The 24,862-nt window shown below is 40.8% G+C and overlaps 1 protein-coding gene across 12 annotated transcripts in view; it reads right to left on the minus strand.

Annotated features, from left to right (window-relative positions):
* BLTP1 (bridge-like lipid transfer protein family member 1) overlaps positions 1 to 24,200 on the minus strand; it is a 206,547-nt gene extending 182,347 nt beyond the window's left edge. For 8 of the 12 annotated variants that reach the window (XM_074993360.1, XM_074993362.1, XM_074993364.1 and 5 more), the window contains exons 1-6: positions 24,144 to 24,191; positions 21,810 to 21,917; positions 6,997 to 7,126; positions 3,404 to 3,520; positions 1,130 to 1,208; positions 540 to 604 (exon numbers count right to left, since the gene is read on the minus strand). In XM_074993360.1, coding sequence (XP_074849461.1) covers positions 540 to 604; positions 1,130 to 1,208; positions 3,404 to 3,520; positions 6,997 to 7,093 — 358 coding nt within the window. In that variant the 5' untranslated portion in view covers positions 7,094 to 7,126; positions 21,810 to 21,917; positions 24,144 to 24,191. Of the gene's footprint in view, positions 1 to 539; positions 605 to 1,129; positions 1,209 to 3,403; positions 3,521 to 6,996; positions 7,127 to 18,702; positions 18,817 to 21,809; positions 21,918 to 24,143 lie in introns of all 12 variants that reach the window. The other 4 variants (XM_074993367.1, XM_074993368.1, XM_074993358.1 and 1 more) reach the window with 3 other exon arrangements.
* Between the last annotated feature and the right edge of the window lie 662 nt (positions 24,201 to 24,862).

The raw sequence follows: 24,862 nt of genomic DNA on the forward strand, positions 1-24,862 counted from the left end.
TTTATTAGTGTTTGTCTGGAAATCGATTCTTGATTTAAAAAAAAACAAAAAAACAACCATGCTTTCCTATCCATGGCAAACAAGCGGTGACCCAGAACAGGACACCCTGCAAAGCTCATGCATAGTGCTGAAAGCCAGGGAGATGGAAACCCTTCACTGAATATTTCATTCCTTGGACAAGCTTTAAGTCTGTTTCCATTCCCTTTCCTGCCCCTACTGCCATATGCTCCTACCCCTTTGTCTATGTGTCTTCTCAAGTCCAAACCTGTGATGAAACTTAGTAAGTCAGCAGAAACCATGGGCTCAATATAGACTCTAAGGTATGCAGCTTATCCAAGGGAAGCTTGAGAGGTGACTTGATCTCTGCATCTAAGATAGGTACTCCTGCATCTGGGACCGGCACATGACCAGGATCCATTCCCCTCTCCGCCCTGCCCCCGTCCCAGAAAAATAAAAACCAGTGAAAACAATTAATGCTAAGAGATCATATTTCTAATGCTCTAAAATTCAAATTTTGAAACACTGTGAATAAAACTTACCATGTTGTTTCTGCTTTGGATTGTACATCTTCCACCAGCGAAATATAATAAATCCATCTTGGATTCTAAATTGGATAAATGACATCAGCAGAAATTTAAGAATTTGGATTATAGATCTTTTATGTACAGTGGCTTGAAAAACTGAGGTAAACATTGTAGTAAGATTCTCTTCTTAAAAGCATATGAACAGCATTACAATAATAGATCCTATTAACTAATGCCCAATCTTTATGTATTACTTACTCACCAGCGTAACCAATAGTATAAGACCCCTGGCTGAAAAGGATATTTCAAATATTTTTATAAAACTGTAAAAAGTAAAAATCTTAAGTAAAGAGTGCAATAAAGTAAAAGACATTAAGGAATAGAAGTTTCCCTTATATTCTGAATACAATCAAACAGCATTAGTGATGGGGTCAATAGGATCATACATCTGCAAGGGGAAACAATTCCAGCCCCACAGCTACCAACTAGAAAGAGTTTCGTGTTAAAGATTTGCTATTTCTTAACGCAGCCGCACCAACAGGAAAGAAAAATTTATTTTAAAGAACTGTAACTATTTAAACAGTAATTCTTTTACAAACGAGTACCTGATAGACATGTCTTCTGTAATGTAATAGATTTCACGAACCATGACTTTTCCAGACAGGACAGAGAATGAAAAGGAACCTATTTTAAAAGAAAGATTTCTTGTAAGGCTTTTGCCTGTGGGTTTAATGGTTTAATTTCTTTTTATGAATGGGAACAACTGATTCTTGAAATATGTTTACTGGTGATTATGGGTGCCTAGATTTTTGCCCTTAAAAATAACTTTCTGAGAAAGCAGAGAACATAAAACTTTTTGAAATATCAAACATCTGTAGGATGTCTCAAGTTGGGCAACTAAAAATCACTAGTCATTTTTTAAAATGTAGGCCTTTTTCACTAAGGCTAGAGCTAGACCGTAGTTGTAACTCAAAAACAACTTACCCATTTTGCATTGCCCAAATTGCATAATTTATTTCGAACTTGGTGCGGTCCACACAGCAGCAAAGTTCTAAATAAGCAGCTAATTCAAAGTTGCTACCAACCCTTGTATGCCGAGGGGTTCCGGAACCGAAATACTACACTTGAAATAGCACTGCTATTTTTGAGCCTGGTGTTTAGCTGCGGAGTTGCTATTTTGAGATACATTTGTATCCAAAAATTGCAACCATAGTATAACTATAGCCTAAGTTTGAGGAAAGAGATGGGATAAACATATAGGATATGTATCGTTATCACTGGTTACTATAGATTTTATAATTAAGTTAACTTTGCCTCATATTCCAGTTATTTAAAATTCACCATAAAATAAGCAAACTTTTATGGTGATAGTAAACCTACCAGCCTTCATGCCTAGGCCTTCCAGTCTACCAGTCACATGTGCGGATTTGAACATCAAGGGGAGAGAAGAGGCTTCAATAAGTCAGACACATCAGCACAGCTTAATTTCCTTTTCAACAAGGCTGGATGGTAAAGGGCCATATATTCTCCCCAATTCTTTTTAACTTTGCTTAGATACAAGGAGTTATGCAAAGTAGACATAAAAAGCTTTATTTTAGTTAAAATGGCTTCAAAAATCTATTTGAGCAAGTCCAGAACATGGGATCCAATATCCATGATGCTTTTTATTCTAAAAGTTAATAAAGAACAATATGTGTTTTGGGTAGCTACCTCCAGTTGTTTTTACTTAATACAAATGTTGCTGAATATAGCTACTCTTTTAAATACAGCATATATAATCAAATACTTCATCCAACATGTGCTGAAGTCATTACAGTTCATAGTGTGGAATCTGGATAGGATTTGGAAGTTTTGGAACTCAGACACATTAAAGCAACAGTAGACTACTACAAATTTTTATCTTCTATTTTCATTCTATATATGATCAGTAGCTGTAGAACAAGTCCAAGATTAAAAGCTAAGTTATTTTGAGTACCAGAGGGGGAGGCCTGGGAGACTGGAGTGCAGAGTGAAAATCTCAAGAACAAATCAGAATCAGATTGCAGGATACAGCCTTCAGTGATTAAGCAGCATACATACTTGTAATGTGGGTGAGCACCCAGGTGACTTGTACTGACCTGGTTTATCCCACAAAAAAAGTGTGTTTAAATTAACAAAAAAAAAAAAAAAAAAAAAAAAAGGACAATTAATGGGCTTTGATAAAGCTCCTTACCAATATGAATTCAAAATATTACTGTCCTAAATAACAATTAATATATGATTAGCTAGACTGAAATTTTATTAGTAAAATTAGTGCCCCCCCCCATACACAAAGTCAGATCCTAAGATTCCGGTCCACTCCTTCATTGTGGATGTGCAGTAGCTAACTGCACTACAAAGACAGCACTTTCCTCGCGTGAGTTAGAAACAATTTATCTGATTGAATCATGGGAAGCAATGATGGGGAGCCCAAGCCAGTTTTCCTCTGCTGGAAAAAATGGGCATTATGATGTGTGGCTTTGAAAACAGAGGGGCAAGATAACAGTGAAAGTTAACATGTGATTTCTTTAACAAATAAAAATACTGTACCTTCGAGTTTATAACATTTGTAATCAACTTGAATTGACCATAAAATCATTAAGTTCAAAACAGGAATTTACTGAAATTTGGTTTCTAGCACCATTAAGAATCATCTTGCATTTATACGTCAAATATTTGCATTTTGTTGAAATCTGCTGAAATTTGCTTTTTGTTTTGGTTATTTTGAAAATTACTTTTGTAAACGGAAACACTTAAGATGTATAATTGAGTTTTTAGTAAGTCGCACTAGGATGAAGTACAAAATATTATCAAAGATAATTATTAGATTCACAATTAGTCAGTTCACAGTAACAACTTACCAATATGGATGTAGCCATGTTTGTATAATCTGTTCAGAACCAATGTTAAAATAAGTCCAATATTCCGGGAATTATAATAAGTTAGGTAGATAATCCATCCACACGACAAGATTGTAGCTGTTGAAAAGATTAACATACTTGCTTAAATTCACATTGAAGTGACACTTGGGCGAGCCAGAGAAAAGCTCTGTATACCAAAATAAAAAAGCCCAATTACAGTACCCGTCTCCTCTCAACCCATATAAAACCATTCACAATTAATGTGGGACTTTAACACCAGGGAAGGGAAAGGTACAAATTGTCCACTCCCATTATCACACAATATTTGGCCAACAGAAAAGTACTGCCATCTAATTTGCTGCTATTTCCCACAAGCCAAACACAACAAAGATTTTATGGTTTCCTCTGCATGCAGTCATATCCACAACTAAGTAGAAGCTAAAATGGGAAAATGAGTCTTAGCCAAGCTAGAACCACCCCAATTCAACACATTGTCTCTAGGATTTCTAGCTTTTACATCTTAGCCCAGCAACTTTTCTACATAGTAGTACTTTGTGCTAGTACAAAAATGAGTGAGGCTGGATGATAGCTCTCATTTTTATCAGCAGTATGAAATTGGAATTTGATGGAAAAAATAATGGGTATTTCAGTCCAATTAGATATATGCCAATCAAAATCAATTTAGGTCTTCTAGTCCCAGAAGCAATTTTTGCATTAGTTGATTAAAATCAAGTAACCTACTTCTAACCAAAATGGTTCACAAAGTTTCCAGAATGTTCTACCTAAAGGGAAAAATCCCAGGCAGGCAAGGGAGGAACTAGTTTTAACTGGCACTTTACTCAGCCCTAATTGATTTATTGTACAGGTAGTAAGTTAACTGTCTGACTTCAAAAGAAGATTTCAAGTTTCATTCGCTGCAACCATACATTGAGAAACACATACAAAACATAAGATTTGGGCATGTAAAGTTAACAAGTTACTTAAAAAGCATTGATAAACATCTTTCAAACTCTTTAGATAGAATACATTTTTAGATACATTTATTTATAAATGCAATTAGCATTTATATTGGCTAGGTTTCCTTTTTATCCAGTTGTGAAATTTAATATATTCAGGTTTATAAACAATGGCCCAGACCCCTGCAAAGATTTATGTAAACCAACAGGACTACTCACAGTGCATTAACACATACCTAAACCTCTGCTAGATCTGGGCCAACAAAAGAAATTCACATTCCTTTCATACATTAGAATGAACTACAGCATAGTAAATAGCTTTACATTTAACGTGCAGTTATGCGTATAAGGTAAATTTTATAACATTCCACACTGTATAGCCAGAAAACTTAAAACACTTAAAAATGAAGCTTCCAAAAACACATGTAAATAGAACAGTATCATCCTATTTCAAGAAGGGGAAAAAGCAGCACAAGAAGAGTCTAAGGCTATATTTACAGTGCCTGACAGTTTAGTAAATAACAATGCTCGCTCAAGTGCATCACTGCACCTGCGTCCACTGTGTCCAGATGATAGAAACTGAAAAAAATGTTAGTTCACAGCAGACTGAGAACATTTGCATTTGGACCTGAAGCATCCCAATGAGAAAGTCACAGCATAGCATTTGGGTATACGGCGTTCTTTGCGCCCCTGTAATCCAAACTGTGAAGTAGCATAGACAAGACCTAAGTGAGTTACCCAGTATCAGTGGGTTAGTAGCAGAAAAGGGTACTAATACAGAATCCAGGAACCCACCTTCCTGTTCATACCATTAATTCAAACAATGTGTCCATTTTTGCCCTGCTTTACTACCTGTTATAATAGGTTCTACAGAGAGAGGGGAAGAGAAGAAGGCAGGCTGTGGTCAGAGTTCCAGGCAAGTTCCTGTAAGCTGAGTGCTTGAGCAGCCACTCATGAGAGATTCGGGTGCCACCCAGCTGATTATCAGAGAGCTGACAGCCGACAACATGCAGTTTTATTAGTGTTACATATCTGCACATGCCTTGGTGCATAATTTTTGTATTTATTCTGCACATGGGTAGAAAAAATTAGAGGGAATACTAATTCCAGGTATCAGTAATATATAGACCAGGAGCACGCAAAGCCAGAGCATGAATTTTTTTTAAAGAGAGGCGCAGCATGACTCACTGCTGGATCTCAGGCTCATCCATCTCGTTAAAATTGTTGAAATATGTTACTGTTTTTATGAGCGTCTATTCACATTTATATACAAATTAATAAAGGTTTTATATTCTACATACTTATTTTCTTATACACGCCAAAAGGATACTTTTTTCATATGAACATAACCAAATTTTCCATCGGTTTGGATTACGTTAGACAGGCTGTGGCCGGGGGTTGCTAGTTGCAGAGATGAAAAGTGAGGTCCAACCTAAAAAGTTGCTCACCCCTGATAAAGTATCATTAAGCAACAATCATAGAACAGGATTTTTCACATCTGATGACAATCCCAAATAAAGGTTAATTTCACTCAAAATAGAAGGATCAGTGCCGCAGTGCCTATCTTTAGGCATTCTGCCATCTAATGGAATCCACAGCCTTGAGTTAAGCATCTATGTAATGCATGGTGCGAGCTGGGCCTCTAACAATGGGATCTACAAAAATTAGCAAACCCTAAATCAAAAGGAAACGCTAAACCTGAGACTCAAGCCATGAACCCTCTTCTGGAGTTCATTACCTAAGCCCTTTCTTGCCACCTTTTGAGAACTTTTAGCCCAGTGATTAGCACACTCACCACATGCATGGGAGAGCTATGCTCAAACTGCTGTCCCTTTCTTATCTGGTGTAGGAATTTAAACCCGTATCTCCTCCTTTTCAGGATAGTTTCCTGACTTGTAGGTTATGGGATTTTCTTGGATGAGTCTCTCTTGATCTCTGCTGCAGAAGCCATTCCATTTTGTATAAATAATTAAATATTAATTTAGTCAAAGAAAAAGGAAAAGTGACTCCACAGCCCAGTGTTTAGGGCAATCATCTAAGATGCAAGGAAACCTACATCTGAGTTCCTATTCCAACAAATGCCATTAATTTATACATAGCCCAGTGATTAGGGCTCTTTCCTGACAGAAGACATGGGTTGAAATCCCGGCTTTGAACCTGGCAGAAGAAGGATTTGAACCCAAATCTTGGTTAAGTGCTACAAGCATTGGGCAAAAAAAAAAACAAAAGATAAGTGTCAATATCTACTGCCCCTCCATTTTTTTTTCTAGAAAGGACTCAGGAGGATGTTCATAGCTGTGAATCCCAATCAGAGATAGACACTTCAATCTGATCCAGATTTAGGCACTTCCTCACCTTCAAAAGGGAGAATTAGGCCACCACTTCTTGACAGTAAAGTTCTCACAGAGATTTTTTTTTTTGGAAGGGCAGGGTTTGTTTGCAAGGGCAGGGTTTCTAAACTGGGTAATACTGTTGTTGGGTGCTATTAAACAGCTACATAGTGAATGAAGTGTTTGCAGTGCTCTATTTGCAAGTGTTTGGTGATCCTTTCCGGAGAACAAATACTTTATAACCAGGAAAGTACACTTAATGGATTTACAAAAATATTTAACAAAAATGAAAATATATTCAACTTACCAACCAACAGCCAAACAACATTGGAGTCATGTTCTGTCAAAAAGTGTTCCAACTGAGTGATACTTGGGACAAAACTGTCATTTTTTCTTTGTTCCATTGCTAGATTATTGTTTTAACAGCATCTAGAGAGCTGAAAGAAAAAGGTTCCAAAATGAATAATATAACACACCACTACTTTCAAAAAGTTCCCAAAATAAACTATTTGTTAAGAAGTCAAATAGGTTTAGCTCTCACATAAACCAGAAGAGCTCATATTTTATCGTATGTTAGGCAGACCAACCCCGTACAAGATTTGTAAAATTAAATATTAGACTTCCCTGTATTCTGAGGATTGGAAAGATAATCACGCAAGATTACTTCAAAAATTTTAGCATCAAAATATTTTCCCTTTATCATGATGCCTGGCTATCCTTTCAACCAATCTGGTGCCTGGTGAGCAGCCACTGCTGAAAAATAAGAAAGCTTTGTCTTGCTACAATGAGTATACTTTGGAAGCATACTCCACCTGCTCCAAAAATGGAAATGGCAATTCAAGCCATGATTTGGGCTCCACACCATGCAGTAGCAGGACTCAGAAAGCATCGACCTGCTAACAAGTTTATAAAAGAACGCCTATTAGAACCATGTTTTAGTTAAGCTAATGCAATTCAAAACTATAAGTGCAAGGCTTTTTCTGTTTATATTGTAGTCAATGGAAGCAAGTTCAATCTCTAATTCATTTCAATCGCTTGTTAAGAATCATCCATAAAGGGAAAAGTCAGCCAAATTCCTGTAAAGTTATCTCATTTTTATCCAGGCTTAAAAACACACCTATAATGCTTTTAAATTTACTCTAGTTTTCTGGCATTACTTATCAGTACCTAAACAGAAACAAAGTAATACTTCACTGGGCAGACCTTTGGAGAAGTATTTACAATGAGTTTACAATGTCTCACACTTTTCATTTTTATGTAAAAATGAAGTGTGTTTGGTCAGTTAAAATATTTATTTTATGAGAATACAAATTGAAGAAAAGCATTGTGCAGTAATGATGTAGGAAAGTTTAGCTTTTTTACTGAAATCAAGAAAAGCTGTTCAAGCTTAAACAACCATCAGCCCTTGCAATCCCATGTACTGCAGCCAGCAACTAAGTGCATAAGAATTTGAAAAAGAATATGGACTAAGCTGAATAAAGAACATAATGCATAATTAGTGAAAGTATGATCATGAAGAATTCAGTTTTCACAGACAAATTTTTAATAATTTAAATATGATTTTCACTAAAACCCTTTATACTGCAAAAAAATAAAATAAAGAACCACCAGAAGTTAAATTTACAAAAGCAAAAAGAAAGTGCATGCAAAACAAACCTACGCTCCTCTGCATTTTCACTTCCCACTGAAACTGCCTTCTTGCATGTTTTTTACACTGTGCATTTATAATAACGAATGCTCATTAGAAGCACAGCGTATTGGCTAGGGGGACAGGCCTTTAGCTGCCAAGTCTCTAGCCTTTTTCTTCTACCCCAGACCACCTTTCCCTCTGGTGTCTGTTTTTCTGTTTCAGAGAGGGAGTCAACTCTCCAGCTGGTTATCCACTCTGTCGGTCTCACTAGTATTGTAGGGAGCTTAGGAAGACAGGAGCGCAGTGATTGACAATGGCCCCCCGTTTGAATTTCAGTCTCTCAGCTCAGTATGTAGGTTCCTCTCCTCCAGGAGAAGGCTCGAGCAGCATCCTTCCTCAAAAGCTTTCAGGGTGGGTCCTTCTCCCTGCCTTGTCAGCCCCCTTCTGAGCTGTCTGTCTCCTTTAAAGTGAACCTTCAGCTGGAACATATTCTTTAATGTGGTGCTTATACACCTCATCACAGCTCCTGTATCAAGAAGGACTAGAACTTATTTTTATTTACCTAGTTTTTCAAATTAAATATTTGGCAGAAATTCATTAAACTTAGAGAAATTGTGACATTTAGTCAATTAATTCAAATTGTAAGCCTTACACAACCACACTGCCCTAAAGGAGTGCTCCTAACAGGATTGTACCTCAATGGAACAGTGAGGAAGTAGGCTGCATTGGCTGTACCATGCTTTTGGTATCCAAAAAGTCCAAGACCTGTGTGGATTTTGAGAGTTCTACAGTTTTTGGAGACTGAATCCCTCTGCTCATTATGGTGAAAGAAACCCCAATAATTGAGCATTCTGCTTTTCTCTGCTTTGGCCCTCTCCAATAATTATTTTTGGAGAAAAGCCCTATACAACATTTTGACTGCATTGGTTCAACTATCTCCACAAATGCAGTATTTCATTTTAATTAGATATGCGTTTGCCTCCATTCACTAAAATATACTTCACTATCTCAAAACCATTCAAACCATGACCTTTAAGCAAAAGATGATCTTGCAATGTACTCTGAAGTTCAGACTGAATTTTCAGACTTATGGAGTAAAGCATGTTCCACAATATAGGTTTCAACTGATCTAATAAAATGGCTTTCCACCATAACCTATCCAATCTGATTCCAATTGTCAGGATGAAACACAAGAATAGAGGTGGTTCTCTATAACCACACTGAATCTTAATGCCTATAGAAGCACTTAGAACTTTTAGCCAGTTAAGTCTATAGAGCACAGATATTATATGCTCTTCACATAAAGCACAAGTTAAGAGGTATCTTAAAATTTGGAGTAATCTTCTAGGGTAGCGCCACATAAAGTACTTTGCTGTAATCCAATCAGAAAATGACAACGGCAAAGAGAACAACTACTTCTGCCAACTAAGAATCCCAGAGCAATGCATAATGCAAACTTTAAAACATCCTGTGTTAATTCAGAGAGCACAGTTTATGTTAAGGGAGGGGACTGAAGGAATTTACTGCCCATGAACTACAGCTAAATAGTCATTTGCAATAGAAATCATGAACGGGACAAAGACAGAGCTAAATCCAAATAGCTACTACAGACCAGGATTTCAGTCTTGGAGAACATGTTTGTGTTTTAGTTTTCCCATTCTATAAGTGGGAATAATTTACCCGCCTACCATCCTCACAGATACACACCCAGCATTCTCTATATATTGCTCATTAGGTAATGGCCATAGAGCACTTTGAAAGGCAAGTGATGTAACTTGTGGCTGATATTTTCTTTAACAAGTAGTAATAATATTTTGCAATTATACCGTGGCTTTCACCAGAAGTTCTCAAAATCCACTACATACAGTAAACTTAAACTTCCAGCATCTGAGAAAAATGGAAGAAGAACTGACCTTCTTTAATACATAAAGGAAGTTGACAGAGCTGGGAACAGAGTACAGTAGACCCCCGAGTTGTGCAGGGTTGTGTTCCTGACTCCTCTGGGCTTGCAGGAGTCAGGAAACTGACCAGTCCACCAATGCCACTCTAGGAGCCAGGCACTGCTTCTCCCTGGCTTCCCTCAGCTGGAAGAGCCTGGCAGGTAGACAGCTGCAGAGTGGCTTTGAGTTGTGCTCTACTCACATTAATGTAAATTAAGCGCAACTCGAATTTGCAAATTTCAAGGGTTTACTGCATACGAATTCCACTTTCTACTGATGCAGCCACTAGATCATGTACAGACTTCTAAAAACTGATCTGCACTATTTGTTTAATTTTTTTTATTTCAAAAACTCACAGACTTTAGTTTAATAAACAAATTGGTGATTAGCCAAATATTTCTGTGTAAATCATGTTTTTAAGCAACTACTATATTCATCTCACCCAAGTCTGTCTTCCCAAACGGTCTTTCTCCCAAAGACAAAACCTTTATGGGCATGCTGAACTATGCATGTGTTCAAAAGCTTTTTATATATAAATCACCTCTAAACTGGGCTATGTTAATTAGATGTCATCAACAGGGAAGAATAATACTAGCTGGTATTTGTAGTCATACAGCAATATTTCTCTTGAGCCGTAGTTTCAGCTGCCTTTCTTCCTTTCTCTCGCATGGTATCTGTCACAAACCCGCTTTTATTTACAAGATATGTTAGGTGTGTCTTTCTAACAGCTCTTTTAGTTCCTGCGACCAGTTATGCAACTTTATTTCTTCTGAGAAGACTGTTAAGAAGGAGTCTTACTTTGAGATTTTAATACTCTCCAACAAAAATTAACGAATCTGAAACCTAATACTATTGATGCAGTAATACCTTTCATGAGACTGCATAAAGTCTTCAACAGTTGATATTTTACATAGCCTAATTTAGGAACCAATACTTCCTTCACCCAACGGTTGGGTGGGGTTTGTTTGGTCGGTTGGTTGGTTTTTGGCCTCCTACATTATTTATACTATCACATACTACCCAGTCAAGACCCCCTGCTGGGACTTTTGGAAATGCCTGGGCTGAATCACCCAAAGAGAACTAGCTAAGCAATTTCTTTACAATCTCTTCTGTTTAACACACACACACACACACACACACACACACACACACACACACACACACACACACACACACACACACCCCTACTTTCAGTGCTGACGCTGGAGAAGATACTACTTTTTAGTTCCAGACAGAAAGGGTGAAAAGATCAGCAATCAGTGAAGTGGAAAGTCAAGACTATAACAAAGCAACAACAACAACAAAAAAATTGCCTGTTACTTTACACTCTCCCCACAGGCAATACCATCTCAAAGTTTTCTTTCACCTTTTGCATACTACAAAACTTTATTTTGGAAAAACAAATCTCTGTGCTGCAACCAACTGTCTTGTGCACCAGATTTCCACCACCAGCATGTTAGTTGTCTCCACTTGATGCATGTAATACTTAAGTATGTGCATCTGGGGACAGTTATAAAAGATTTGTGTAACCCTTCTGCCAGGCAGATTCAGCAGCAGCCAAGGCTGGATTCAAAATCTAGGGCTTCCTTTTCATCCATTTGTAACCTCAGAGGCACTGCGACCATGTACTAGAGAGAGAGTGAAGTTTCTGCTCTACAGGCTTGGCTGAGAGCCAGCTGGCCTTTAGCTCATGTGGTAGAGCACAGGGCTTTAGCCCCTAAGGTCACAGAGACACTGCCTGATGCCAACAACATCTGTTGGCGTTACAAGTGGAACTGGTAGAAGGTCTCAGAAGCTTGGGATGTGACCTCACTCCTTTAATATGTGGTCTCAGTGCCCCTGAGGTTACATGTTCAACGCTCGACCTAGTAACTCAGGAAATTCACACAGCACCCTAGGGCAACGCTGAAAAGCTATACTTCCCCATTCACAAGCACAGAGTCTGAACAGAGAAAAGAAACTTTTAATAAAAAGGAGGGAAGTAATTTGGCATTAATTTGGGAAAATGCCACAAACTGGGTTCATAAACATTAAATCATGAGTAAAATCCCACCCACAGTAGGTTCTTTTCATTTCAGGTTCTTCAGTCCAGCAATCTAATGCTACGTCTATACTGTGAGATAAATTTGAATTTAAGGCAGTTAGCTCCATATTACCATGTGACTGTCCTCACTGTAAATACCATTAACTCGATTTAGGGAGCACTAACATCGATATAATATAGTTGGTACCTGCTGGGTGTGGCGTTAAGTTTGAATTTAAAAGTTTGATTAAAGGCCAGTATAGAAATGCCACATGTTAAAAATCAAATTTATTGGCCTCCAGAGGTGTCCCATATGTAACCCACAATACCCTCAGTGCTCCAGCTCCGGCTGCTGCTCTCCAGGTGTGCAGGAATTAGGTAACAGGAAGACTGTGAATTTCAAATTGGGACCAGGAAGCCTGTGGCTGTGGGGATATGCTTGTATGAGAGCATGAGAAATGTCTCTTTCTTTCTTTCATGGCTATTCGTGCTCTGAGCACATCTGCCCATTACAAATAGCCCCTGTACACAGTTCATGGTTCTGCCTCTCCACTTGGTATTTTTTTCTGCGCTGCCTGGTGCCAGCCACTGTTCTGCCGCACCACGTGGCAGCAAGGCTGTTGTGGGGGTCGTGCTTGCATAAGGGGCTGAGAAACTATATTTGTGCACGCTTCCTCCCTCTCCCACAGGTGCCATGCAGTCGGGGTCTTTCCTGTGCTCGACCACATCACATGAGTAGCCCCCGACTCAGTAAAAGGACATGCCTGCTGTTCGGTGCTGACCATGCTAGATACTATTTGGCAAAAGTAATGTGCTTTTTTTGAGAAAATGCCTCTTGAATTTGCATTTTTTGTTGTTCCTAAATTTCTCATTGCAAATGAGACATAAAGGGAGCCCAACCAAACTCAATGTAAACGTGATAGATTGGGTCCACTCATTTCGAAATTCTCTATTTTCATGTTAGATTTTCCTCTTTTTTTGAAGCCATTCCAACCCAACTTCAATTATGCCAGTTTTACTTCATGTTTAATTTCAGTTTCTTTCTTAAAATGTATGTTGCCTTTCACAGCAGGAGTGCCGCAAGCTCTCTTTTCCTTTTCAAAATCAAGACTTTATTAGCAACGTGATCAAAACACAGATAAAATATCATATCTCAAAATGTACTGCGCATATTAAAGGGAGAGTCAAACGTTTTGAGATCACACATCATTTCCTATTTAGATATGAGTTGTTCATTGTTGGGATCTTAGATGTTTACCATTTATCAAAAATAACCAGGAGGAGGGTTTTTTTTGTTTGTTTGGTTGGTTGGTTTTACACTTTGCAGTTATAGCATTGGGAGCCACAAAGAAGTCCTTAAAAGCCATGTGCAGCTCCAGAGCTGCAGGCTGCAGACCCCTGGTTTATGTGAATTGCTGAGGGATTGAGCCATCTGTTACATGGCTATTTTAAGTTATTATATGAAACACTTATTTCGCTTTGCTTGATCTGTTGTGGGAGGTACATATTTTTGTATGAAAGTTATCTTAGATTAATTTTTCAGGCACTCACAGCTGAGGATAAATGTTTTAATCAAAATGAAACAATATTACTATAAGAAACAGAGATTGAAGTGGAAGAGATATTTGTATCAGCCTCCTAAATTACACTGACCTGTCACTACTGTAAATGGGATATTCAAGACAGAATTTTCTGGAGTACGTTTAATGTGTTTTCATATCAATAAATTATTTTAAAATAGTGTTTAAACCTCACTTCTGAAGGACGATTTTTTTTATTTTAAGATGACAGAATGACTAGCCAAAGTTACTAATGTGGGGCTGCTTTTGAGATGAAGAGCTCATCTTTGCTCACTGCTCTAGCATATGCAAAGGAGGAATGTGATGAAGAAAGGCAGTCTGGAGGCTATATAAGTGAATGTAAATAAATAAAAAAATATATTCTTAATCTGTCAAGTATTACCATGATAAATGCAGCACACAAGCCAAAACAAAAGCCCAAATGCTCCTCATATTACTCAAATGAACAGACTCATTAAGGTCATTGGGACTAGAGGAATGAATAAACTGAGCCGGATTTGGACCACAATTGTACTTTGAACTTAGAGCACCATCATCCAAGGACCTCAAAGAACTTCACAGTTTTTGATTTATCTACTCTCACAATACTTGTAAGAGAAAAGGAATATTGTATATGTTACATAGGGAAACCTGTTTAAGAAGTTAACTAGAAGGGGTTGCCCCCTTCCGCCAGGGCAGTGGCCATCCAAGCATAGATGGGGGCATTGTGGAACTTTGCTTTGGGGTCTTGGAGGGTCTCCTCCACCCCCAGAGGTCCAAAAGGACCTGGATCCTGGCCCTGGTCCAGGAGGGAGCCTGTCTTTTGCTGCGCTGGGGTGGCTTCTGGGACCCCCCAAAGGCTGTTCCCTTGAGGGCTCAGGAGGGTCACAGGCTACTTACTGCTCAGCCGCAGGGAACACTGGCTGCTCAGGCGTGGCTGTGAGGTCATGGGACGCAGCTGTGTGTTGCTGTGGTCTTGGCACACTCTCGGATTCCTGCCATAGATTTTCCTGGGCTTCCTGGCTTTAAGAAGGGCCAGAGGCAGGAGAAGGCCCCCCAGAACATCCAGACTAAAGTTTTGTTGACAGATCTCTGTCAATAGAGGCATTCTTCCTCGTGGGGAGTTGGGTATGGCTGTTGACAAAAGCCCTTACTGTCAACAGAACGTGCTCGGTAACCTAGACACAGCCTAACTAAAGTAACTTTTAGCATCAGCAGGTATTTATCTTCTCTGTGGACCAGTCACAAAGGGTGGACATGAAGCAGTTTGCCAGGGTTAGTCCCTGGAGAAGCTGCCAGAGGCTTGATTTACCTGCAGGCATGGCCACTCACAGCTCCTATTTTAGCATACCACAGCCACTGGGAGCTGAGGGAAATGGCATGTGCCGACTCCCAGTCAGAGAATATTCAGAGAGTTTAGCTGCCAGCTTCTAAAAACCCATAACAAGCACTTGGCTGGATTTTTACAGGAATTGCAAAATGTATATTTTTAATGTTAGGGTGGCCCCTTCAACCCCACCCCCTCAAGCCCCATTCCAAAATATGGAGGCAGAAACACTTATCAACAAAATTATTAAAAATATTAGCATGGAGGTGCATGGGAGCATATTTCCCTCATCTCATTCTTAGAAACTGCTGAACCATTTCAGCTGAAGCGTAAAAAAATTTCAATGTGGTTACTCTGAACACCCAGTTGTATTTCTACATTTCAGTGCCCAGACTGATAGGGAGTATTTCAGCTCTGCAGATGTAATACTTCCTTGTCCTCAGAATTAAAGCTTCCTGCAATTACAATTTTGTGTGTCAAAAAAGTAACAAAATCTGCTGTACATATGACGATGATGGAAGAATTTGGAAGAAAAGTCTTTACTGCACACACCTTTCAGGCCATTTATGGTTTTGCTGATGAGAATTTGTACTCTGGCATATTTCACAAAGCACAATTGTTTTATCCATAAAACCTCCACATGGTCTATTAGACACCCTGGTCCATCACCAACTGATGTATTTGAAAGATTAAAACAGCTACTTCATTCTTTAATCTTGAAATTACAATGCAGCACGTATTACTGAACTTAACTGGAAGCTTGTGTACATGGTGCTATAAAACACAATACCAGCCTTTAAGAATGAATGCTTGTTTAAAATTTAGGAGAGACTCTATAGTTTGTCATTTTTCTCACTTTCCCCATCAATGCTAATTTCCAAATTTTGAAGCAACTTTACCAGAAAGAGGAAGAACAGATGGGGATGATGGGTATCAACTAGAAATACTATATTTGGTATTTTGGTTACAAATGTTTCAGTTGGCTGAAGTGTGTTGTCATTGATCAGATATTTTTCTTTTTCACTGTCTAGTACTAGGAGAATTCAGCCTTGGTGAGATGTACTTCATCCTTATCCAGTTTCCAAATTCAGATTATTTACTGGCAATTTACAGATGAGAATTGTCTTAATATCACCTGAAAATAGCTGCTTTAGTAATTTTTGTGGGAAGAGATACATTAGTCACTGTAAAAAAGGAAACCACACTTTAAGAGGTCTTAATGTTGACTACAATGTTAACCACTCTGCCTAAATTAATATAAATTCACATGACATTTAGAGAGCATTTGTATCTAGAGAAACTCATAAAAAAAATGGAAACCCACCACATAGCTTGGCTGGCAGCACGCAAATACACATATTCAGTATCAGTTTTTTTATATCACATTGCTGGCAACCGAGAGTGCCACAGCAGTAATACCCACCCAAGGAAGAAGAGAGCAGACTACAGAACACTTGGTAGCACAGAGTGACGTTATGATCACAAGTGATGCTTTCCAGCATTCTTGGTCATTGGAATACTGTTGCTTAGCACAGCCACAGAGAGCTGCAGCAAACCTAGAAACAACTGAATTGTAAGACTACCATAAAGACATGAAAATACAGATGATTGCTTAATGCTCTCAGATGCAGAACCAAGATGGGTCTTGTTTGCTTGAAAAGAAAGAAGAAAAAAAAGCAAGGTTCACCCATCCTAATTTTGCTTATCTTTCTCTTTCTAACTCTTTCCCCTTTCTAAAACAGCATTATAATCTGACAGCTAGAGTGCAGCTCAGCTCTTATTCTAATAGAGTATTTTTAATTAGGGAGTGAAGGAAATTGACAACATCCCTTCAATCCGCCGTTGCTGGTGTTCTAGGCCTGATATACACCTAAAACTTAAGTTGGCCTACCTATAGAACTCAGGATTAAGAAAAAGTCTCATACCCTGCACAAAATACTTAGGTTGACCTAAGTTTCTGGGCGTAGACCAGGCCTGGATGCAGCTAAGTTGACAAGAATATATCCCTCAACTTAACTGTCTCTCTCAAAGCAATGAATTAATACAGCAATGGAACCTCTTCTGTCACTGCAGCAGGTATCTACACTACAGTACTATAGAATTACATATTTTCAGTGCCTGTAGTGTAGACATACCACTAGCAGTGAGGTAGGATATCAGTTATCAAATTATTCCCAAAATCTACATAAAAATCAAGTTTACCAGATTGTTTGCTCCCTTATTCTCAGACAGGAACACACAGGATCTGTTTTTAAGTAATTTACAAATAATAGAAATTACTTTGACTCCTTGCTTTGACTAAATACTTAATACTGACAGGTCACTTACACTCCAACCTCCTACAGCAATTAAGGAAAAAAAATGCAACATAGCAATCTAGTTTTATAACACTCCACATACCAGATTATATTTAGAGGGATTTACCCAATAGTACCTATTCATTTACCTAAGATGCAAAAATTCTTTACATGAGTATTTTAGGCTAAGCCATCATGTCCAAAGGATGGTTCTGGGCGGCCACCCGAGGCCCCACACTTTGGTGAGCTCAGCAGTGGCCGCCTCCACCATCCTATGAAAAGGACAGTGCCCCATGTTAGCTGCAGTGTCCAGGCAGCTTGGGGAAGCAGCAGGACTCAGGCCACTCCTACATTCCCCACAACAGCAGGACCAGTGTGGTCCACTCTGCTCCACTGCCCAACTCCTGGCCTGCTATGTTCTGCTTCACCATGGTGGGGGGAAAATGAGCTAGGGGACTCCACTTCTCGCTGCAATTAGAGGCAGGAGGAAATCCATGATGCCACCCCATGCCAGGGCCCCCCAGTAATCCTCCAGCTCACCTCACATTGGGAGGTAGGTTGAGGGAAGGGGTGCAGTGGGAGAAGGAAAAGGCAAATCTTAGGGGAAAGGGTGGAGTAGGATGGGGCGGGAGCAGAGTCAGGGCAAAGGTGGAGCCTGCAGCAGAAGAGCTGCCCCAGCCCCTGTGTCTGGGGGATTCAACATAGAGACAGCCCTGATTTCCACAACATGGCTCCTTTTGCCATAGGGTGTCAAAACAATAGTACATTTCTTAAACAAAACAAAAGACAATAAAAAGAGGCAGCAATTTTAGTTTTCTATCCATTCAAAGCTCTTCCTTTCACCCAAAGTCTCCAGTAGTTTCTACTACACCAAGATACAGCTGATGGTACCAATGATTCAGGTGGGAGAGTGGAAAAGACACGCTGCATAATATCATCATATCTCCAGTGAAACATGCAACTCAGCTACCAGAAATCTCCTGTGGTCACAACTGATTTATCAGCTTCTATTATGTGTCTAGCACAGACACATTAGTGAAAAAAGCAAAGACTGGTCCTCTGTTCCAATCAGCCCCATTCAAATACATAAATGGTGTATCCCAGGTTATACTGACCAGGGTAAATGGATGTTACTGGAGGTCTTAGAGCTGGGCTCTGTGTATTTACACTCCTGGGGCACACCAGAAACATGCAGCTCAGATGGCAGAACATGATAATCATGATAATCAGTACCCACCGGAGCACCTTTCTATGCCCTTTCTATGCCTCTCCTCCCCTCCGTTCCTCAGCGTTCTGAAGCAAAGGACTTCACCCACTTCAGTTCCTTCCCATCGCCTCATCAGCTAGGCACCTAGGAAGAGAATAAGTGGGTATGGAGTGGAAATGTACAGAGCTCATCATCAAAAACTCTGTCGACAAGTGATCTCTGATTCTACTTCAGGTGGTCTCTGTATACTCCCTCTCCCACTCTTCTTCACAGCTTTAATTATAACCCATGTCAGAGGTGCCAGGGGGAAAGAAGTAAGGCAGCTAGAACACAAGCACCCCCTTTAACACACCCTTGCCTTAGAATAGTCAGGAAACAATGAGGGAAGAGCAAAGGGAATACACAAGAGCATTCCAACAGGCACTGCTTGTCAGGTTCACCATCTAAGGCTTCTACACTGTGCACCACTGGCAGCAGTGTGCATTGCACCTGCAGGCACACAAGGCAATGAAAAGCGCTCTGTGGTCTGTAGATACATGGGGCCAAGAAAGCCTCTGGAAATGCAGAAGCAGCACAGAAGGACTCAGCTAGAGACTTTATGGCTATGTCCACACTAGCCTATTTCCAAGTAAGTACATCGAAATAGGCTACTTCAACGTGTATCGTCTACACATCCTCCAAAGCTGGTGCCGTCGACGTTCCACGTTGAAGTAGCGACAGGGAACATCAAAAGGAGCCGCCCTGGAAGGAAATGTGGAGGGTCCACACGCACAAGCGCTCCCTGTCGAAATAAGGGGCCAGCAAAGCCACAAGCCGCTCCCTTAAAGGGTTCCTCCCAGACACACTTGCCCTGCACAGCATGAGATCCACAGAGCCGACAACCAGTTGCAGACCCTGTGCATGCAGCATGGACCCCCAGCTGCAGCAGCAGCAGCCAGAAGACCTAGGCTACGGGCTGCTGCACGCGGTGACCATAGAGCCCCGCAGGGGCTGGACAGAGTGTCTCTCAACCCCTCAGCTGACGGCCCCCTTGGAGAACCCTGCTATTTCGAAGTAACGGGATGCGGATCGTCTACACATGCCCTACTTTGACGTCGAACGTCGAAGTAGGGTGCTTTTCCCATCTTCGGATAGGAATAGCGATTTCAACGTCTTACTGCCTAACATCGATTTCAACGTCAAAATAGCACACAGTGCGTGTGCTATTTCAACGTTGTGCTGGCTACTTCGAAGTAGCTGGCTAGTGTAGATGCACCCTATGCGCGGCTGGACTCTTTCCCTATGGTGAGTTAAGGGTTAGAAGACAGCTTGTCCCTGCTGTCTCCCCCTGCTCACAGCCTTTCCCTGTAGCCAGAGTTTTGTTCCTGAGACAAAGAAAGGCTCCAGTAACAGCACACTATTCTGCTAAAAATGACGGCATAGCAGGGAGCCACAGCCTGGGCAAGTAGAGAGCCAAACAGGGATGTACTTGCGTGCATATCACCTGCATCTTTCCTCACTGTCCTAAGCTGTGTCTCACCATACACCCATGCTGCGGGAAGCTACACAAGTATGTATTCTACACACCACTGACAGGCATGTGCAACACAGATACACAAGAGTAAACAATATGCAAAACTGAATCTCCTAAATATAATTTTACTTATTAAGCCTACACTTAAACACAATTTCATTTGTGTTTTAGGATCTGAATAAGGAAAAAAAAAATTCACAGCAATCTCTCCTGACACATATATAAAACACTATAATATTATTAATTAATAAACGATTGCCATGGCTGTAACTGCAAAAAGGCAAATTAGACATTGACTCATGTTTATTAAGCCTTTTGGTTCTGAATCTCTAGTTCATTCAGAGTTCTATTCATATAGCACAAACAAAGAGCTTTTAAAAGCAGGATTCAAGTTCTCTGTGTAAAACCTACCAGGATTACATGGCAAATATTTTTCCACTAAGTTCTTCCTTCACAGAAAACTGCACTGTGAGGGAAGTGGTAGGGATTTTATTCTCTTCTATAAGGCATCAGTAATTATTTTCCAAGTGTCTTAATAATACTTGGCATTTCATTTATCACAGTATGTCAGAATATCTGTTTTTCTTGAAGTCTCAACTTCTGGAATTATGATTACCCGAAAGCCTCAGCTTTCATTTAAAAAAGGGAAAATTAAATATCCAGCTGTTGGGACTTCAGCAAAGACCTTAAAACAACAAACAAAAGAAAGCCTAAAGGCTTAAAACACAAAACAGCAAATAAAAACACACAGCCCCCTTTAAAATTTCATGATTCTGCGTTGACCGCCTCATAATGTTTTTGAATGGCTGGTCTGGCAATACAGTTCTTTACCTCAGAGGAAAATATTTCAAAGTTCTAGAACTTCTACACAAACCCAATACAAAAAAGAATACCTTCCTCTTCCCCCGCCTCCACACTTTCAGAACCCAGGGCTACACATACTCTATGCTTTTACAGAATCTACTACAGAATAATGGAATAAAAGTCATGCTCTTAAAAAGAACCCTTTTAAGCATCTAACTCTCAAGGCATTAAAAGGCACCCTCTACAAGTGTATGAAACACTGTCTGCAGTCATTCTAAAAATACTTAAAAGAAATTAAATGCTTCAACACCCCACATTGATGAACAAATTAGAAATCTCAGGCCCTGATCCTGCAAAGAATTACATCCATATCTAAATCCACACACTTCTCTTAACTCTAGTATGACTAGTGACTGGGGATAAAATTAAACACATAGGCTATGTTTAGGCTGCAGGTGCTATTTCGGGATATAGAGGTATCCTAAAATAGCAATTCCATGACTTTTCCCCGTGCTTGAAATAGTGCTGTCATTTTGAGCATGGTATTCCAGTTCCGCTAGCCCTCATTGCGAGAAGAATAATGGAACTTTCGGAGTAGCCCCTTATTCCAAACTGGGGTGCAGTTAGGATGGCACCAAGTTTGAAATAAGGTATTTCAAAATAATTTAAGCAATCTAAACGTAGTCATATGTATTTGCAGTATCGACACCAAATTATGCAAATTTAAGCCCTGACCCTTCAAATCCACAGGGAGCCAAGTGCAAAACTGGTTCCTTAATTTTTAACTATTTTACCAATGATAATTTGAATATCTTGTTACCGTGCATAACACAGCCAGTACTGCCACTCCACATTGTTAGCCAGTGCCAAGAGTTCTAGTTCTCCCCTGCTCAGTTGTCAAAACCTTCAGCTTCCATCCTGGCAACTTCTGTAATAGAGTTACACATTTTAAACACAAAACTGTGAAACAAAATTTTAAATTAATGAACAAAGCAAAACACTATTAAAAACATTTTGGCTGTGTCTACACCAGCCCCCTTCTTCCAACGGGGCATGGTAATCAGCCCAAGCGGGAAATAATAATGAGGTGCTGTGATGCATGTGCAGCACCTCATTAGCCTAATTCGCCCCACCACAACTTCGAAGTTCAAACTTCAAAGCATCAGCATGCCATGTAGCCACGGGCACTTCGAAGTACCCGCGCAACTTCAAAGTGCCCTTACTCCCAAAATTCCCTTACTCCCAGTTTTGAAGTTGCAGAGGGGAGAATTAGCCTAATGAGCAAATATGCATGGCAGCACCTCATTATTATTCCCTCCTTGGGCTGATTACCATGCCCCTTCAAAGAAGGGGGCTAGTGTAGACATAGCCTTTTAGTGTGAAACAATGCTAGTTCACAATGATCTTAGATAAATTAAAAGATGGTGAGATTTAAGTATTATACAAGGAAATCTGAATATGTCAGTCATGAAGTAAAGGATCAGAGACACTGGTATTTGACAAAGACTGGCCCCAAGAATTAATCATTCTGAAAAGGCTAAACAAATTGGAGGTCCTTAAACTTTTTATGATTTAGTGTAATTTATACTCCCACTTGAAACCATTTTTTAAGCATTCTATGGAGACATACACATGGGTTGCGCAGAGCAATCAGGAAATTCCACAAGCTTCCTCTCATGTAATTTTCAGTTAGTATGTCCCACTGGTGGTTACTGGTGGGAGCTGCAGAAGCAGAGGATGTTGGCCTACAGATACCCCAGAACATAGACATCCTTCCATTATTGTGCAAAAAGTTCTAAAGAGGTTCTAAATAATCCTACTGAGGATATAAAGAAGACTATGCCAGTGCAAAGGCTACTCCCACTGCTATTCCCAAATAGTCATGAAACCCTGAGACTATACAATGCTCACACAGTGAGGCATGTCACAGAACAAGCATTCTCCATTCCATATTTTGGATTTTTGGGGGTTTTTTCAGTTAAATAAGCCCTAAAATCTTTTATTTCCCTAAAATAAGGCAATGTATTTACTTATTTCAGATCCTTCAGGAGGCCATTTAGGGGTCTGGAGCAAATAGATATAAAAAAAAAAAATCTGTCAGGGATGGTGCTTGGTCCTGCCAAGAGGGATGACCTCCCAAGGTGCCTTCCAGTTCTAGGAAATGTGAGAGTCAGTTTCTATGTTATCTCAATTAGCATATTAGTTTGCTTTATATACATACCAGTTATTTGGAAAGTTACATCAATTTTTAACTCACAGTAGATCTACCTTGTTTATACTATGACTTGGTCATACAGGTTTAAAGGCAGACCTAGCTGACAAGTGCAATGCAATGCAATGTTGTAGTTCAGCAGAATCAGCATGAGATTGCCATGCAACCAACCAGGCATCCTGACACTCTGGTAAGGAAGGATCTTATTGGTGCTCTTGTTCTGTTCCTACACACTCTGCTCTACCAACGAGATCACATCTCATTAGTTTCACACTTCAGTTCCAATCCAGTTTTATGCCACCTTGTTTTTTTTCAAACCATGAATTACTGACATCAGAAGGGTTGAGTCACCAAACTCAGATTACAGCCAAAGTGTTCATGATAAAGGAATTTCTACTACCTTGCTGAAAGTTTCTGATAAAGGGAGTGTCTGAGTGCAGGGCACACCTGGGCCCCAACTGGAAGCACAATAAGCACGGGACTCAACCCGCTGGAGGGTCAGTCAGTTTCACTGTCTGCTCAGCCGAGCTAGGGGCGAGGCAGCCTGAGTGAAAGTGACCAGGCGCCTATTAATGTCGCTTGGATGGGGGAGCACCACAGAAGACACCTGGGGTAGGGAGGTGACGGGACGGCCCCAAATTTCAGGAGCGCCAGAAGGGGAGCAACGAAAATCACCAGAAAAAAAAAGGGGGGGCAACCCTTCCCCGAGCTATGCAGCCGCGTTCACAGCTCCACTCCGACACCAATTAAGGGACCGTCCTGGGGCGCGTCCCGCTCTCCCCATCCCACAGCCGGGGCAGCGCCAGGCCCCGCTCACCTGTCCACCCGCCCGATCCTTGCCCCGCGCCGCACCGCGCGCACAAAGGCGGGACAGAAGCTCACCCCCCGCCCCCCCAGCAAGCCCAGAGCTCCTCGATCCCGGCCCAGCGCCCGGTTACTTACGCCATTATCCGGTGTTTACATCTGCACCCTCCCTGCTTCTCACTCCAGCCCTGGTAGCCACACGCACCGGATGGCTCAGTCCGCATCCCCTGTCAGCCCGCCCCAGCACTTCCCACCAATCGCCGGGCACAACCCGGCCGGCTGGCCAATGAGCGCGTTCTATTTGAGACAGGGGGCGGGTGGAAGGGTCTTGCCCTAACCAATGGCAAAGCGAAGCCCTGGGGCGGAGGGGGTGATTCTCACCCACTCCGCACAGGGTTGAAGGCAAGAGGCCGTGGGTGGGTAGGGCGACTCGTGCGCAGGCGCGGACGCCGACGCGGTTCAAAGGGTTTGTAACATGAATAATTAATGTGGTTTCCTGAATAGTCAGTCAGTCATCTCGCAGAAGGGTCACGCCCCCTGCCTGTCTGCTCGTCGGCGCCCCAGCCTGCGGGAGGCGGTTCACCCCTTGCCCTGGGCGGCGCGGGGCTGCGGGCGGCCCGCAGAGCAGGAGAGCGCAATGGATCGCCGCGGCTGGGCTGCAGACTACCGCGCCACGCAGCGTTTGCTCGTCTCTCTGTAGTCCGCACTTATCGGGGTCTGCCCTGGCTTCTCTTTCCCCTCCGTGCAGGGTTGTCAACCATCAGTAAATTTACAGACAGTCTATGAAAAATTAGCCGAAATTTGACGTGCCCCTAAAGTCCATACAAAAATGTAGGTGTCCATAAATTTCGTAAAAG

This window comes from Carettochelys insculpta, chromosome 4 (genome assembly GCF_033958435.1).
Source record: "Carettochelys insculpta isolate YL-2023 chromosome 4, ASM3395843v1, whole genome shotgun sequence".
Classification (NCBI taxonomy): domain Eukaryota; kingdom Metazoa; phylum Chordata; order Testudines; family Carettochelyidae; genus Carettochelys; species Carettochelys insculpta.